This window comes from Stegodyphus dumicola, chromosome 8 (genome assembly GCF_044657685.1).
Source record: "Stegodyphus dumicola isolate Sdum_Otavi_A_Nest chromosome 8, ASM4465768v1".
Classification (NCBI taxonomy): domain Eukaryota; kingdom Metazoa; phylum Arthropoda; class Arachnida; order Araneae; family Eresidae; genus Stegodyphus; species Stegodyphus dumicola.
The window spans coordinates 124,699,524-124,718,601 of NC_140775.1; the positions used below are offsets into that span (position 1 = coordinate 124,699,524).

At 33.6% G+C, this 19,078-nt stretch overlaps 1 protein-coding gene across 3 annotated transcripts in view; it reads right to left on the bottom strand.

The window, feature by feature from the left end:
• Positions 1 to 19,078, bottom strand: part of LOC118194405 (putative sodium-dependent multivitamin transporter) — a 75,768-nt gene that overhangs the window by 12,026 nt on the left and 44,664 nt on the right. For all 3 annotated transcript variants that reach the window (XM_035365565.2, XM_035365563.2, XM_085822374.1), the window contains 2 exons: positions 11,885 to 12,039; positions 9,160 to 9,398 (listed from right to left, as the gene is read on the bottom strand). In XM_035365565.2, the coding sequence (XP_035221456.1) occupies positions 9,160 to 9,398; positions 11,885 to 12,039 (394 nt within the window). The remainder of the gene's footprint in view (positions 1 to 9,159; positions 9,399 to 11,884; positions 12,040 to 19,078) is intronic.

The following is a 19,078-nucleotide window of genomic DNA, read 5'->3' on the forward strand; positions in this document are numbered from 1 at the left end:
GAAGAATGTGATATTTAATAAATAAAGGCAACAGACAAATTGTTAAAAAAAACGCCCCTTTAGACGTAATTTAAAATCTGAAACCTTTCAGACTTTTTTTTTCTTTTATTTCACTTGTAGTCTCTGTTTTTATTCATCTGCAAAGCAAAGAGTTGTGTAATAAATATTTTGTTTAAGCAGTTGCCTGTTTAAGTTGAACCTGTTTTCTGCAGTCGTATATTAAATTGACTGCTCCAATCGTTGCAGTTATATTTTCTTTACGCAAATCTGTGTCGCAGACGATGTCATAATATAACTTCATTACTTTAGACACAGCAGTTCTCGATACCAACAATAATTTAGCATCTAATGTCTTCTATGTGCCAAACAGTTTTGTTTGGTTTATATAATTATAGCAAAGCACTCGAAGGCTACCTACCTAAGAGCTAAAGAGCTACCTGCCTAACATATTTAAACGCGATGTTTCAGTTGCACAACAGATTTCATATTTTAACATTCTAATTTTAGTAAATAAATCTTATCATTTAAAAATAATTAAAAACTACCAATACATGCAATCGACTTTTTTTTATTCCTCCATTACCTACTTTGCCGATAGATATTCAAAATTTCATTTGGCTACATTTCCTTTCGATCGGCAATAATATTTTTAGAAAGTTTCTTGATTGGCAACGTTTCCTTTTTAAGCTTCGGACTACGAGGCAAAAAATTCTTATCTTTTCCATCCCTCCTATAATGATCTCGATTCTTATATTTGCTCTAGATCGCCTCAATTTGCTAATTCGCGGCATTGCCATTTACACAGATGGTTAGCGTACTGAAGCAGGTACAGGTCTGTGTCATGCTAAATGATATCGTGAAACACACTTGGAAAAGAAGATTAAGTAATCATAACTCAATATTTCAACCTGAATTGAGGGCAATAAAGAAAGCTATTAAACTCTCCTACAGACTCGATACATACATAAGCTCATATATGCAGGGACTATCTATCTAGTTTGTAGGCAACTGGTGGTATAAATTCCAGAAATTCGCTAATCATAGAAATTCAAAAATTACTTCTCAATATAACGTCAGAGTTTCGTCCACAGTTATATACTGGGTTACGATACGAGCATAGTTGGCGATACGAGCATATAAGGATATACGAGCATAGTTGGCAATGAGCTTACTGACGAACTTGCCAGGCAAGCAGCAACTGGCACGAATTTGCCAGAACATCGCTTGCCGAGTTCCTTTCTTAAAAGGATTACTTACAAGAACTTAATAAATCACTGGCAGTCCAGATGGAATATTGCAACAACGGGAAGACGGACCTTTCGTTTTTATCTCCATGTCTCTGCTAAGATGCTCACATTTTCCTCTGCATTGGCAGCCTTTCTTTCAGGCCACGAACCTTTCATAACATATCTTCATCAATTTGGCATTACGGAACTGGACGCTTGTGAATGTGGCCAGAAAGAAACTCCGAATCATTATGCCTTTTCACTTGATCAAGCCATCTGATCAATACTGGAAACAATGGAACTCACACCTATTAAAATCTAAGGAAGATCTTACTAAACTGACTAAAATAGTTCAATTTTGTAAAGAAAGATGTTCACAATCGTCAACTAGCTAAGTACTCATTTAATAACGATATTCGTACTCATTAACCAGCTAAGTAACCGTAGTATATAAACCTTTTATTTTGTATATATTCATTTATTTATTATTTATATTTACATATATTTTCATTTTATTTATATTATTTCTTTCTTCATTTATTTTATTTTAATTTTTATGTTTTCCCTTAATATATTTTGTTTTTATTATTATTTTTTTTTGTTTTGTTTATTATGATAAGTATTTGTAAAATTTAATGAGCGACTTTGTTTTAATTATATTAAGTACCAACTTATAACTGAATTATATGCAGCATATAAATACAAGTTGTCTTTGTTTGGAATACTGCTACTATATGTACTCTCTAATTTTGTTTAAAAAATATGTACAACCCTACCCTGGTGGTGGCGAATGCTGGATAATCCCACTGAGCAGGCACTATTCTGTTTGGTATACACCTTAAGTCAGAAGCCTGCTCAGTGGTGATGAATAAGTATCCTTTTTAAAGGGATTCTATTAATATGAAAATATTAAATATTTCAAACACAGAAGACGTAAATCTCATCAAGGATATTAATTTATCTTTACTGCACTGAGCTAGCGCGCAGAGTTTTCAGTATACTGTCATAAACACTGACTTTTCCCCCTTAGTCGCCATCTTGGACTTTATTGGTTAAGTGAAACATATAGGCTGTCTTACACATGCTACCTGGATTTTTTATTTTGTGATCTCTTTCCTGCTCCTACTGCAACCTCAAGCAGACACCTCTTTGTCTCTCATGTAAAGTCATTCTATCTTTAACAATGTTTTCTCACTTCTTCTCAACCATTAAAATATCTTCCAAAAAGTAAATTAGGGACATGCTCTATTAGTATATTCACGTGCTGATTCATCATCCCATTTGGAATCCATTCAAGAACTTGCTAATTAGGTTCGAGTTTACAACTGCATTGATACTACCCAGTCCAAATGCCGCCAAAAATTTCTTCTTGACAGGAACATCTCATTTATTAGTTCGGTGCCTGCAGGACGTCAAGAACCCAGGTAGCAACACGATGTCGGATTTTGTCTCATCTCACCTGGCTTCGTGCCAGACTTCAAACAGAAACTACAGTTTGAAAGTAAAGAATTCTCCACCACTCAGCACGTGAATTTCTTTGCAAACACTTAATCAATGACTTCACAAAATCCATGTATACAACTAATATCTGAGTTATTTAAGCTCTTCTGAAAATAACTGACTATAAGAAAATAATCTTTAATTTCAGCAACACAAGATTTAATTTGATAAAGATGGTTCTTTCATACTTTCGAAAACGTAGTGGATAATAAATCAAGCATCTTACACCTTGTAAAATGATAACACTAGCCAGGCTGCATGACTGACAGACGTCCCGATAGAATAATGTAACGATGATAAAAAAAACTGGGAAGACAGAATTTTTATAATCCATAGAATGATCCTGAATTCGTAGTTTGCTTTAATGGTAGTTTTGAAAACATAATTTTCCATTTATTAAGAAACTAAACGCAGCGTAGATTTTGATGTTGCGCAGATAAAAAATAATGACAAAACTCTACCGCCCCATTTTGCTCAAAAAAGACCAAAACCTAGCCTCGTAAAATAGCTATAGAAAAATTCCAGAAGACTGAACTTTCTAATGCATGATTTATAAATAGATCAAAAACAGCTGAGACAAAAAAAAAAGGCATTTAGAATTAAAATAGTTTGATTCGGGGACGCTTAGTTGAACATTAATATCCATAATTAATATCAGTAAACTCAGGGGTAAATATAAGTTTAAGTAAACTCAGGGGCGTAACAGCCCTAATGGGCAAAGGCCTGCAGTGCCCGAAATCTGCTATCTTGACCTTGCGCCCCGGGGTGCATAAGCATATGCCCTGAACAAGAGGTCAGCTTGTCGCAGGAACCCCAGTGTTTAGTCCACAAGCGAACTTGGTACTCATTTTATCGACCCAAGTGATGGAAATCAAAGGATGAAAGGCTGAGTCGACTTTGCCTAGCCCGGGAATTGAACCCCGGACCTGTGGTGCTACAGCGCGATGCGCTAGCCAATGCGCCACCGAGCCTTTATAATTATTATCACAGTACGATTTTATTTATAACTAAAGATATGAATTATAACTAACCTCCAGTCATCAAAATACATATATAGATATTCAAGAGATAAAAATTAAATCTTAATTGGATCATAAAACAAAGCAACATTTTAACAAGAAATATACATATCAAAATAAACAGTTCAGAAAATTAATATAACGTAATAAAATTGATATAAAATATATAAAACTATTGAATACTCCTTGGTCCTTTTTCAAGGAGACATCAAGAACACAGGTAGCAACACAATGTTGGATTTCAGCTCATCTGGCTTCCTGTCCGACATATATGTATATGTCATTACATCTAAGTAATTAGTCATCGTATACAATAATTTATCATATATATATAAGCATATATATGACTTAAAAATATGTAAAATTGTTTTTGAAAATTCCTTGGACTTTTTCAAGGAGCAGCCAAAGAATCAACAGAGTCAAGTTTCTGAATTATATGTAGACGATTGTGAATTCTCGAAACTTTTCAAAATAAAAGTTAAAAGAAAGTGCTAATTTATATATTCAATTAAAATAAAGTGCTTTAAGCGTGCAGTAAAGCAATAAAAAAATTTAATTTAATTAGTTATTAAGATATAGCCTATGATTTAATTTATTAATTTCACAACATACACCGTAACTTCAGTAATATACTATCTTAATTTGAAATTTCTCAACTTTTTCTTTGTATATATATATATATAAGAAAGACGATAGCTGCTTTAAAAATAACTGGCGACCTGAAAATTAACGATTCTAGATTTGGTGCTCTCTCCCTACATTCATCTGTTGTCCCAAATTCGATATCCTTCCATGTTATATAACACCGCTTCAAAAAGGCAACTAAATTTAAAATTAACCAATCCATAACTTGTCTCTACAATTGCATCTACCCTCGGTATAAATACCACTCGCTAACTGCATCCTTCTTCCTTTCCCTAGCTTCGGCATTGCAAACATTTCTATGCTGTTACGTACTTTGTTCTTATTCCAAAATGACACAACGTGCACATAAAAATATTGTAATTGCTTATGATCTAGTAATGTCTTATCTACTAAGAAATGATTTGATTATATGCGAAAATAAAGATTGGTGATTTATCGGAATCCTGTCTTGCCTCTCTGCCAGCACGACTACGCATCAAAATTATTAGACACATACATATATATATAAAGAGAGAGATACATTTGTATTTAAATTCAAATATTTCACACCTCATATATCCAAATAAATGAGTATAAACATTTTAAGTTTTAAACTTTTTATTTAAATTAAAATCAGATCGAATGGAATCACTGTATTGTCATTGTATGATTTTCATAAATACATCCTTCGCAAATATCAGTTAAAATTCATTAACTTGTATAATCATGCAAGTTAATGTTTTCGTAGAGATAATCTTCCCGGAACTGTAACTGCCTTTCAAGCCACTTTTCGTAAGTCGATATATTCCAGGGGTGGCCAAAGTGCGGCTCGCGAGCCTGATACGGCTCGTGCATATAAAATTTTGCAATTTGTGCGACTCATGCATATAAAACATATGTATGAAATATGGTAAACTAAAACTATTCAGTGTCCAAAAGGAAGTAAGTAATTAGCTTAGACTCATTTTACAAAGTTATTAGGGATTTCTTTCCATTTAAAACCTCCTCCACTACTTTTATAATGATGTAACTATGAACTTGTGGCTTTTAGAAAAACTAGATGTGGATCTCGAACATTCCTGAATTCAAACGTGCGGCTCTTACTGACAAAGTTTGGCCAACCCTGATATATTCAATAATTCAAGAAGCTAACCGATATTCATAGAAAATCAAATCCAATGACTGTAATTGTTAGGATCAAATCGTCCAGAAAAATGTTTTCTTCTTAAATACTGATCCTAAACATCTACTTCCAGTTGCGAACTTCCTCAAAATATATTTTATACTGGCTGGAAAAATTAAAGAAACAACTATACAAAAGTAGTTTGCTTAGTAGTCCAATGACACAAGTCTATAAAAACCTACAAGTAGCCAAAGCATCAGGCCATGAATCTGAAAATCTGTTTGAAAACACTCAATGTATGCAGACAAATAAGTCAAGGTCAAAAACGTGCTACAACAAATTCTCAGCACAGTTTCCTGGCAGCGAATGCTAAAAGAATAAGGCGATTCAAGTCAACCCAGACTAAGAAGTTGACAGGCTGCCATAAGAACTGCAGCTGATAAACAAATATATCGTGATTATGAGGCTATGTAAAAGAGGATTGTATGGAAGGAAGCCATAAGATTTGCGTTTCATTAATTCCATCCGCGTAATACATCCGCTTGTAATTTTGCAGAGCTCATTGTGATTGGAATGTTACAGACAGCAAAAGATTTCTCTTTACAGATGAATTTAGTTTGTGTTTGGAGAATGATTCTAGATATGTTACAGTCTGGAAGATGCAAAACACACACAATAAACCTGAATACATCTAATGAAAGGCAAAGCTGGTAAAATTATTGCACAGACGAGCGTCATTTTGAAGGGCCGCCCTAACCTAAACATTCTTAGCACTGCAATTTTGAATGCTGAAATATATGGAGTTAAAGTTGTTGTCAGATTGTTTAGGGATGAAATAGGTAACAACGTTCTCTAAAGACGATAACGCTTCTTCGCATCACATTTCATTAGTGATTAATTATCTTTAGAGCGAAGGAGTCCAGCGGATGGAATGGTCCACATATTTTAGATATTTAAATGCAATAAGAACTTGCGCGGAACACATCACTGCAGCCTTCCAAGTAACACTTCCCAAACGTTTAAAGCGCTATACATTATGAATACATTTGGTTACCACAGGAGCTCTTGAACAATCTAAATACATAGCTTTGAGAACGCTTTAAAGCTTACATTTCGATCAATAGTGACATTTTAACGTTAATAGTTTTTTTCTATATATCTCTAAAAAACGTTGAAACAAACTTTTCCTACCGACTTTATGTCACACTTACTATTTAATTTGTCTTTCAGAAGTAGGCGGTTCTGCAGTTTGAAGATATGCAATGAAAAACAAACATATAATGTGTAAATTCAATGCTCTTAGCTGCAAAATCCTTGAAGCTACATAAATTTTTACAGTTGTTCATTTAATTTTATCTTAAAATAGTTTCAGCTTTGCGGATGCAATGGTTCTCTAAACATAATACTTAAGTTTTTTCATATAACTGCTGACAAGCATAAATGTTATTTAGTAGCGTGCTGATAGGAAGCTACTTAATAGGGTTATTAAACTGAAAACAGAAGATTTTATACTTCTGCGTGTAAAATTTTGGAGATATATTTAATTAATGAATATTTTCAAGGGCTCAACTATAAACGCTGTTGTTCTATCCAGCAAAATGGAAAAATTATTAATCGCTAAAACGTAACAGTCTTAATTCCTGTACTTGCAGCCTAAATTTTATACCATAAATTTGTTCTCCAGTATTAATTCAGAGAATATTTCATATAAAAGTGTGAAAAGTTTCGTATTTGATGTATTAAAAATGTATAAACATTTTATTAAATGGACATTTACTCTATTTATTCAAGTAAAATTTGGGTTTTGTATTTACAAAAATATCCGACAGCCAAAACATTATTTTAAAAAACATTATTTATTTTATTCTCATTTTAAGAAACTTTGCAGTTGGAAACACATAGGATCAATATTTACGAAAGTAAAATCTTTCCTTTTCTGAACTTGCAAAAGAGATGAATTGTTCATAAGGATCATGTTCATTTGAAAATGCTTCACTCAGATACTGAAGAAAGATTTATCATTAGGGACCATCATTCCAAGCATTCCCACTGAATATTATCCGATAATTCTGCTATCAGAAACAGAATAGAAGTTACTGATACTCGCTGATTTCATGTTACGTATCATCGGCGATTTAAAAATAAATTTTAAAATCTTTATCATATCGGTTGCATAGTCTTTACATATGCTTTCGTATAATCAGTCGAAAGTTGAAAATACACCTTCTCTATCTTTTCTACTCAACACCATCATTTAAACCAAAATTTCCTTTAAAGCTATAAATTACACAATTGCATACCTTAGTACAGAATCAGTTGGTTAAAGTACTGCTGATATAATCTAAACTATATATCGAAAACTGAAATAAAACCGATAATATGGTACTCACCAATAATTTTTATAACTAAAAACTCGGTGGACTTTACAATTCTTCAAATATAAACTTAAATTAATTGCTTATTGATAGGGATGATAATTTCTCTTTTTTTCTAACGAATCTCGGGAACAGCTAGTAGAAGACAGAATGGGGTATCTACAGTATTTCAAGGTTTATTCGTTTAAATACATCAAAACACTCGAAAGTTACCACCCTAAGGAAAGGTTTATGTTCACGGAGAATTATTTAATATAAACTAACTGAACTCGCACAAGGCTTAGCAGGCTGTTTCTTAGGAAAACATCAAATTTTCCATCTGTTTTAAATCCCTATATCATGCATATATATATTTTTATTGCTAACCCGAATAATTATCAATATTTCATGATTCTGTTACACACAAAGCTATTTTGCCTAGATTGCTATGGAAATAATTTCAATCCATTTCTGTGCCTCGACCCAAATTACGAAACATTGTATAAAATTTCCAAAGACTTAATACTATCAATGTTGAAAACTTTCGGAATCTGCGAATTTATTAGTTATAAAAGTATTTACATACACTATGTATGTATAACAAACTTAATTTTTTAGTTCAGTTTGAATCATCCCAGTCTTGGTAATACTTTATCTAAGGTGGAAGACCCATCTACCCATTACCTGTTTCGACATATGCTTTTAGTCTTATGGTACGTCCAGGCTTCAAGAAATTGTCTATAGTCTTCCTCTTCTTCAGGATGTTCCTGAAATATGCATGGCGTTCTCATTGAATATATCAGCTGCTCTATTAAACTCATTAAGATGCTACTCTTTTTACTGTGACCTCGACTTCTTTTCGTTCCTAATTAAATAAAATTTCGCTTTCAGAAGGCCTTACAGCTTTTCTTCTACAGGTGCGAAAGCTTCATTCTTCAAGCGGTTAGGCAAATTATTTTTCAAATTCAAATAAAAGCGTTGTAAAAGTTCGAAACAAATAGTAAACAATATATTGTATCTTTAACAAAGGGCCGTCATAATATAATATTAAGACACGGTTATTTGTCTGCTCCTTTGCTTGTTTTGTTTACGCTCAGTTATTTTTCCCTATTTATGCATTGCTAAACAAGAAAGTAAAACAATTTGTTTCGACTTTATTGTATAATAAAATTAGCATCTAATATTTTATCGGGGTTATGGTTTTATCCATGCACGCTTTCGTTATGCAAGACGTTTGCTATCCGGGGAACCAATGTAGTTAAAGTTCTAAGAATTGATCAATATTTCAAACACAAACAGAACTTCGTGACTACCTTTCTGGAATATCCTCCGTACCAGATGGTGGTGTAGTCCAAGCACTACTATCGTTAAAATTTGAGGTAATTGTAGAGATTGTAGTAGAGGAACCAAAGGGCGTCGTTAAATTCAGTCCTGTTGCTGTACATCCTGAAACGGACACTGGTAAACGAGGATGAGCAGTATTCGTGGATGCACTCCCAAAGCTTATCCAGGCAGTAAATGATACAGAAAGTAATAATCCGATGATGGCACCCTGAAAGAATTCACAGTTTTTTATTAATATTATATAAAGCAGATGAAACATTTAAACTCGTGTAAAAGTTTAAAGGCTTCATAAATATATTCAGATTTGGAAAAAGGAAGTAACCACCAGATATTCGTTACGTAATTACATAAATCATAGCTTGCTTAAATTTCCTTCCTTCCAAAATCTTAATATGTTGAAAAGAAAAATAATTTGATTGTATGCTCTGGATGATTATTCTTAAAATATCGCTTGATGGAAAATTTGCCTAAAATCTTTCTCTTTCTTCAAGTATGATTTTCATGTATAGTTTTGTTATTGACATGTATTATCATACATTTGATTATTAGAGTTACTTATAATTAATCATTTCTTCTATTTATACAATTTAGTACAAAACTTAATTTATGAAATACTGGACTAACAGAAAGCATGAGCAGTTTTTCATGCTATCCCCTTTGCAAATTCATAACCATTCATCGATTCTATGAAAACGATCATTATAAATAATATGTAAACGAGCGATTAATACAGTTACATAAAGTACTTTATAAATTGAAATTTTCTTTCACTTAGATAGCACTGATACGTCGAATATGATTATCCAGAATGAAAAAGACTTAATTTTTGTTGCATACAAAATATACTTCCAACATATTCTTGGATGATTTTGTTGTCTGAAGTAGAATTTGTAGGATAATGCACTCTCGTAAAAAATAAGCAACAAATGCTAAGAGAAAAGGTACGGATGTAAAAACGGAAATCAAAACATATAATTTATATAGTAGGTACCGGGTGCACCGCCGAATGCAAACAGGCAACCAAATTTAGCCATAAAAAGCAATCCCGCAGTCTCACCACAACACCCACTGGACGCCGGAAGATTACCACAGCAGCACACGATCACTACTTGATGCTATGTGCAAGAACTCGTAGATCGCGAACAACAAAATGACTGAATCTGTCATCATGCTGTTCTGTGTTCTCAGTTTATCTAACTGGTACGGGCTGCACTGCAGCAGCTCAAATCCCACCAAACTCTGTCGCGTCGATTGCACGAAAGTGGACTGTGCGCCCAACGACCTACGGGGTGGGACAAGATGGTGCCGTAGATAAGCGAAATAGTAATTTGAACGGTATTTGAAGTCAGATAAAAATATATTTTTATTTTGGCATCTAGTCCAAGTGAAATTTCCTTTAAGTGTGGGGGCAGCGCATAAACATTCCACATCCTAAAGGACTGCATTTTGATATGCAATGTTTCTTTTTAAACTCGCATTTTATTCTTTCTAGGAAACCTAAGCTTGCATTTAGTAGCTTTTGTTTTTATTTTGTCTTTTTCTGTTTGCTCAAAGTGATCCAGTGCTTAGACTTTCTATTAAGCACCTCATCTCATCATAACCCGCTGCGTATTATGTGTCTTCAAATACTATATACACAGGCTGATGGCATAAAAAATTCTGTGTAGCTTTATCTTTAGAGACAAGCCAAATCGGGCGACGTCTAGTAATTAATATTAATCTCAGTTTTGAAAACGATTCAAAGAAAATGCAAGAATTACAATTAGTTTACCTCTACTGCGATTCAGTTGCTTAACAGAATGCTGGATTTCATCTCATTTGGGCTATGGCTAGAATAACGACATTTAAAAAAACCTGAGAAGCACCAAAACCCGGCTTTACGGGGTCCAACTGAATTTAAACATGGAGAATTGGTTATTAGAGGATAAATGAACATATTTCGAAAATTTATATAAACAGGGTATTTAGATAATACAAATTATTCTGCTTTCCCTGAAAAGTTGCAGCAACCCTTTAAAAAGTCGCGATTTTTTTATTTTGTAATTCCTTTTTTGAGGAGATGAAGAGAATATTAGTATGGCCTCTTTTATTTCGTTGTCAAATTCAGAGCAATACGAATAACCGCCTATCCCGCACTGCTTCATTTTTCAATAACTTATTCTCTTGAAAAGTCCTCAAGACAATATTTGCTTGCTTCCAGTTACGTTTTAGTTATTCTGAATCATACATTGCCTAGATTTTCAGAGAAATGAAGCAGAAGCAATGAGTTATCCGAAGCGTGTGGTATTTTTCAAAAACTGCGAATGTTTCAGTTCTTATGCAAGGAAACATGACGTAAGATATACGATGAACATTTAATGTCAACAACAGCCAACAAATGCTAGAATAAGAATTAGGAACTGGTTCAGAACAGAAAAAATTTCCTTCTCCATTCAGCAAAATTTATACGGAGGCAGAGACATGTTGCTGAGAATAACAATCACTTTGCATGTGACTAAGCAAACAAATTTAACGGAATCAAAAAAACCTGTTTAAGCGATCTGCTGATGTCGAAAATATAATTCATCGACAAAGCTCTCAAATGGTTTGTTGACGGTGTATCGCTGAGTGCAGACTAATTACATAAGCGTCATAAATTGCATAGAGAGCACACCATGTATAAACATAGATCTATATTCGGTAGAAAAAACTAACCTTCTCATTTGTTCTTGAAGTGAGGACTCCTAATAGAAAAACGCCTAGAGTTGGACCTGCTACCAGACCATACAGGATGGTAGATGCCTGCAACACATTTCCGAACTTCGCCACTATGTAAGTCAGGAGCAAACCAATGGCACCATAAAGCACAGCTAGAAAAAAAGCAAAGTTAAATGTCTTTTCTACATTCGGAATAATTTGTAATGAAACTCTCTTGTGAACCTCTAGGGACCAGACGGATGAATCCACTGAATTCTAGTATGGTTTGATTTTTTAAGTAAAACAAGCTGAGAATTTATGATGTTTCCACATGCATTATACTACAAAAAGGTTTCTTCAGAAATTCTGCAAAAGGTTTACTCATTATCTGCTTCGTGCATCACTAATCATCCTTCATTGCGAAAACATTTTGGAAAAATCTTATAAATGTATGGAAGAAATATGGGAATTTCAAATTGGACAAAAAGGTTAAATTTTGTTCCAGAGTGAATTTTACCTAATTTTAAAATTCCTAACTTCCACTAAACGTTTCTAATATTTCAAACCTATACTATTTTAAACATTCTAATGAAGTAATTATTTTCTAATACGAGATTTAATAAAATTCCACCAACTAGAGCATAAGTTCAATGTTCATATAATTGAAGAAAGCACAAGCGAAGATTAAGAACAGTGCTTTCGAAGGGGAGTTTCTAAAAAAACTGATTCTATTTATCTTACACATGTGAAAAATCATCAACATTGAGTCAGCCAGATCATTCGCTAAAGTTCAAACTTGGATCGAACTACTAGTAATCGGCGATCTTATCCCTCCGGCCCCTAATGGAATCGTGAAACTTAATGACATGAATCATGCAGCACGATCGCAAATGAATTTTTGTGCAGACGATATTTTACAAATTATAAAATAAGAACAGAACAAAAATATTTCGAAAATCTGAAGTATATGCGAAATATTCTGAATATTACTTCCTAGTGTAAACATAAATATTTCAAAATAAAACTATTATATTAGTTGCTTTATTTTTTAATATATATAAAAATATTTTTAAAATGTATATAAAATCATCACTCATAATACGCATTACCAGAGTTTAAAAGGCATTTCACAAAATGAAGTAATCTGCTAAAATTTTAATCGAGTACCAAATGTTGGCGGGGCTAATCTTCAGTTTCACGACTTTGGGTGATACATTTTCTAGCGGCAAGTAATAATAAGGTAACCAACATGATATATACTCAAAATATTCGAATTATCGATTCGGTAATTTTGTTACTAACTATATCCAAATACTACGAGTAACTACTAAAGCTACTCATATACTCCACCGAAGATAACATATTTCTGCATCAATTCAAATTAATTTCAATTATGTATCTATTCTCAAAGTTTTTATCAATGTTTTATGTCATACTATGTACGTGTCTTTTCTACATCTTCCCTACTAGAGCTTCCAAAAATTCTAATTCGGTTGGCAGTAAAATTAACGATATAAAAGCAAAGAACTTCTGACAATTACATCCCGATAAAGCTTCAGTTAAAAGCTATCGAATATTTCCCACCACCACCAGTATTTAACAAAGATTATTCATTGTTAGTTACTTCTGTCTCCATCTGGAGACATAGCAGTCCCAACGAAGGTAAAGTTACAGGAAAAAAAAGTTACTTGGAATAGTTGCGACTGTCAGTTTCTTTGATCATTACATCCTTATAATTTTTTACAAACACTTTTTTGACACGCCAGATTTCTTTCCAATTTTTGCAACGTCTAAAATCACAGAATAACTAACAACATAGATTTTTCTTGTCTAAATGTTACTGTTTAAGTACTACTATATTATTTATACTGTATACTTCATTTTATATCGAATCCGAATTAAATATGAAGAACGTACGGCATTTATTATCTTTATTCAAAAGACATACACTTCAGTAATATTACCTATAACAGTTTCTCGGTCATCCTTCTGAAACAAGGTTAAATATGAAATACTTGATATCCTAATTAAATAAACACATTACCCATGTGCAAAATTTCTAATCGATCTGTCAGTTGGTTTTACCTTGTCAAATCGATCTGTCAGTTGCTAAGAAACGACTTCCATTCTTCATTTGCATGCAACATAGGATTCGAACTAAACAATGAAATTGAAGTCGTCGGGGTATATAGCACTACAAATTTCAATCCATTGTATGCATTTCCGTTTAGGTACCCTGGATTACGTCAGATTTTATCAACAAGACCGTATGAAGCTTTTCCCAAGGTACTCATTGAAAACACTGAGAATTATTGGACATAAAAACTACCGATAAAATATAAAACGATGACTAATAAACTTCTGAAAAATTGAATTCCCCAAACTTCACTTATTTCTATAACGTTTTCTCGTCGAGAAGGTCACAGAATTCATATTCACAGTGGAAAGCTTCTAAAAAAAGCCACTCTACAAAGGCTGTTCGCCCATTTTTTAGACGATTTTGGTAAGCGATAATAAAAAATCGCTTGCTGCAAAAGAAGTAATTGCAATTGCACTGTATTTTTAAAAGTCAAAATTATCGTCTGTGGCTTGAAAGTTTTGTTTTTATTCAAAATAGCGAATTTAACAAAACAGTGGTTCGAAGGCTACATTTACGCTCTTTCCGAAGAGAAATATGCATACTCCGTTATCCAAAAACGATGTGAGAGTCATGGTTTTGTGAGATCTAAAGCGTAGATAGGTAATATCATCAACAAGAAAGGAAAAAAAACGTCAAATTGGAGCCTAAAGTGGGACAAAAATTCCAAACAAGTATCCAAAGAAAAAACGGACAACTTCGACTATTGCAAAGGTACGTTGTTTAACGTTAAAAGAAAATCCCCCGAGTCAAAGGACAGTTGCAAAATCATTAAAATGCTCGGTGTCCACTGTAAACAAAATGATAAACGTTTATTTAAATCTTAAAAAAGCGAAAAAACGCAATGTGCGTCGTCTTCTTCCACAGTATATCGTTCAACGCGCTGCAGAATTCTATATGAGAAACACTTATCCAAAGAAAAATGGAAAACAATTGTCACAATAGATGAAGCATGGGTGTATTTAAATGATTTTAACAAAAAAAGAGCCATTTATTATCATAAAAGAGGAGAAAAATTTAAGTACATGGTTCAAAGAATCGAAAGAAAGTTTTTCTAAGGGATTCATGATTGTTGCTAGTTTTTCTTATAATGGCAAGATAAAAATAAGAGTGCAAAAAAATATCAAGATTAACTCCAAATACTATCAGGAACATATTTTATCGCCAATTTTTCTGAATGGAATACCATCGCTTTACCCAAAGTGCCATCTGTGAGACTCCATCAGGACAAAGCTAGCAGTCACACATCAAAATCCACTGTAAATTTCCTAAAGGAAACTGAACAAAAAATTAGTATCAAGGCCGTACCCTTCACAGATATCCCTACTAAATCTCCCGATGTGTCACCTACGGATTTTTGTGCTTTCGGACTTTTAAAACTGCATTATCCAAACGTTGTCCCAAAACCCTAACAGGACTCTGGAAAGCTATTCGGGAGGAATGGGATAGAATACCTCTTCTGCCATTTCAAAAGACATTATTTATCCTGGAAATTGCGGTGTCGAAAGATATTCCAGAGTAAGGGATGTCAAATAGAACATTTAAAACACAATTTTATGTAATTTAGTTTTGTGAATACAATATACATCGTGTAAAAAATGTGTGAACAGCCTCTGTATAACCAGTGGTCACTTAACTAATGGCTTCTTTGATGAGTGTCAGGAACATAAAACTTACAGAGTAAAAATAATATTGTTTAGGGAACTTTCTCACTTTTGGGACAGCTAATGTTCTTTTAGACGTACACTATTTAAACGGTCTCGGACCCAGAATAAAGCATGGGCTGGTGTTTGGGCCGCAATATCCAATAACTCTCGGGCAACATTAAGTATTCTTGACGGTGGTATCATTGTCAATGTTCGTGGATTTCTCCATGTGTAATGTGTATTTGAGCCTTCCCTTAGAAAATCCTCCACGAAGGCATCCCTCCCCTTAGGATGATAGCCCTAGTGAGCTTTGCCATAATTAAATAAACCAAACCATTGTCAAGGACTTTCGGTAGATCATGTCCGTTTAGTTGTTCTCACTTTATATCTGGAAGAGCATGCTATGTGTTAGGTTCACGAAATAAAGCAGCGATAAGTTTGAAGAATGTGAGAGCGAGTTTGAGCATCTTCCACAGTCCGTTAATGTCAGCACCACCAACACTGTCTAGAGTTTGCTACAGGGTAGAGTTGGAAAACGCTTTCCTTTCCCACTACTATGAAGTGAAATTGCCATTCTTCTACAAAAAGATTTCTAGAAGTTAACTATTCTAAAAGAAGGTTGGCGTATTGGTGTATTTAATTATGGCAAAGCACACGAGGGCTATCTGCCTAAGGGGAGGGATGCCTTTCGTGGAGGACTTTCTAAGGGAAACTGGCTCGTATACACGTTACACATGGGGAAAACCACGAAAACGCCCATGCAGCCAGCCCGTTCGCGGGATTCGAACCTCGGACCGAACTACCAGTGTTCAGCGACTTTACCGCTCGGCCGCTGGTGGGCCTTATTTTAAAGAAGAATTATTAAACAAGATTGTAGCTATCATTTTCAAGCAAACCACTGTCGTATTTGGCCTACAAAAGAAAGCCTACGCTAATAGTGATCAGATATTTCACTCTAGATACAGGTGTTTCAATTTCAGGCTTTGTCCAGTTTCTGCAGTAGTTCTGCTATCTATGTAGGGTATTCGAAAAAAAGTTTCAAAAACCCTGTATAATGAGCATGTAATTAACACTGCCCTTTTCCTGTTAAATATTGATTTTAGGCATTTAGGTCCAATTATAAAGTGATTAACGTAAACAATTTTACAAGATCACAATTTTAATACTGCGGATAGGAAGGCTTTTATAAAAAAAAGTTAATTTTGATGTGTTCTCTGCAAAGCAACTATTCGAATTATTAAAACAAAAAGTATGCTTTACAAAACTTTCCATACATTTACATAAAATCTTGGGAGAAGTTTCATTTTTGCGATTAATGATTTCATAGTGGGCAAAAAAAATATTCATCATTAAATTTGTAGACAGAATCCCTGAAAATATTAAATTTTCATATCTCCAAGTTTTGCACACGAATTTTTAGCGTACTAAATCAAAAGGAAGATTTTTGTTCATTGGCTGAATTTATTTCTTTATAGGGGTACTTAATACTAGACTTTTATATTTTCGAAACCCTCTGAACCAATAAAAGAATATAACATCCTCCAGCACCTGCTAAGTTTTCGAAATGCTTGCTCGAAGTATGATAGTATGATAAAGATGTATGATACAATCATAAACGAACATTTGCAAAGCATCGCTATGAAAGTTATAAGCATTAATAATGGCTGTGAGGGAATGAGACAATTTGAAGTCTTCCTGACACACTTTATCTCTAGTACAGATCCAAATAAAAAAAATCAGTCGTATTACAACCAGTAAAGAATAGAGGCCAGTACATGCTATCGAAATAATTTAGGTTGCGAAAAGCTACGACTGTTACACTGAATATTAAACATTAGCATAACGAACGGCCCGTGATCAATGAAAGGCACTCCATCAGATCGGAATAAATAATCTCCAATTATACCTAATTTTTTTGTCTGCAGAAAATTTTCTTTTCAAGAAGAGCCTAAAAATGGATCAAGGACCACTTAATCACATAAGACAACCCAGACTGACTTTTGAGAGTGCATACGATATTTAAACTAGAATTTAAAGCGGCTCTTGGCAACTCATACAGTATCTAACAAGGCACGCCTAATATGCGTCCTATCTTCACAGATTTGCCCTCATAGACTTTGTGGCCAATGTCTTAGTGGGTCACCAGTACTGTCACAATGTGTATGATTCCCCGCAAAGAGCGAATTCTCGTTTAGAAAAGACCCACTGCAATTAATAGTATACCGGCGTGGATCAGGAGTACAAATAAGAATAAATATGTGCTCAGCCGCATTAGAGATTGTGCTGGCATTGCTAAAAGCACTGCAAGCAAAAATCTTAGGCAAATTTATTCCGACACCCTACCATCAGCAGCTTGCCCTGTGTATATATATTAATTTACTTAATATATCTTTTAAATGTATAATAATTACTTGCTTTAATAATGTTTATTATTATGATTAATCCAGCTGGTATTGTTCTGAATATTTACTCGCAGTTAAATTTAATTATTTATGTCAAATTATTCAATTTAGTACTAAGGATTAACTTACTTCGCTCTATTTGTACTAAATTTTTGTCCTGAGCACAATATGTAAATACATTTTTATTATTTTTTGCCTTACCAAGCAGCACTGTACCTTAAATACTATATACAAATAGGTATTATATGTGATAATGGATGTTCGTAAATCAGTCTGTACACATATTTTATCGTATTTAACTCATTTAGTACCTAACATGACATTATGTTAATGCTATTCTCTTAGCTGAGCACTCATTTAATGTATACGTAATTACTACGTAATATAGATACGTATTAGTACGTAATATAGATACGTATTAGTACGTAATATAGATATACGAGTCTGCAATTTTTCCAGTATATCTTGTCATTAAGTTTTGTATAACATAAACGCAACATGTATTCATGCATAGTTTTATTAACCTAATTTATTTTGCTTCATGATATGTAATGCATAAATATTTGGATATAATTCATTTTTTACATCTGTATCCGCTTCTATATCCTATCCTTATTGTATTTGCATGTCTAACATATACCATAATAGTGAAAGATATCCAAAATATGCATTGAATTAGCAGAAATACATAATATATTATAAAGTCGCAAAGATTTTGGTAATGTAGCATCCACAGCAGCAATTTTTTGTTAGTACGCATTACAACTATGAGCACATTGTACACGACAATGTCAGTACCTCTTTGCAAGTAACAGCAATTTTCTAGTGTTCAAGATAAGTAGTGATCAGCATCTATCACTTAGTCTAAACAGCAGTGTCCCCACCATGCACTTTTTCTCCATGTTCTGATCTTTATTTCAGTACTCCTCACTTTACGTAGTCAATCCCCAGATTTATTTATTTAATATCTTTAATTCCATCAACGGGACCCAGAAGGCTGAACACCACCTAATCCATTGGGGTAGCT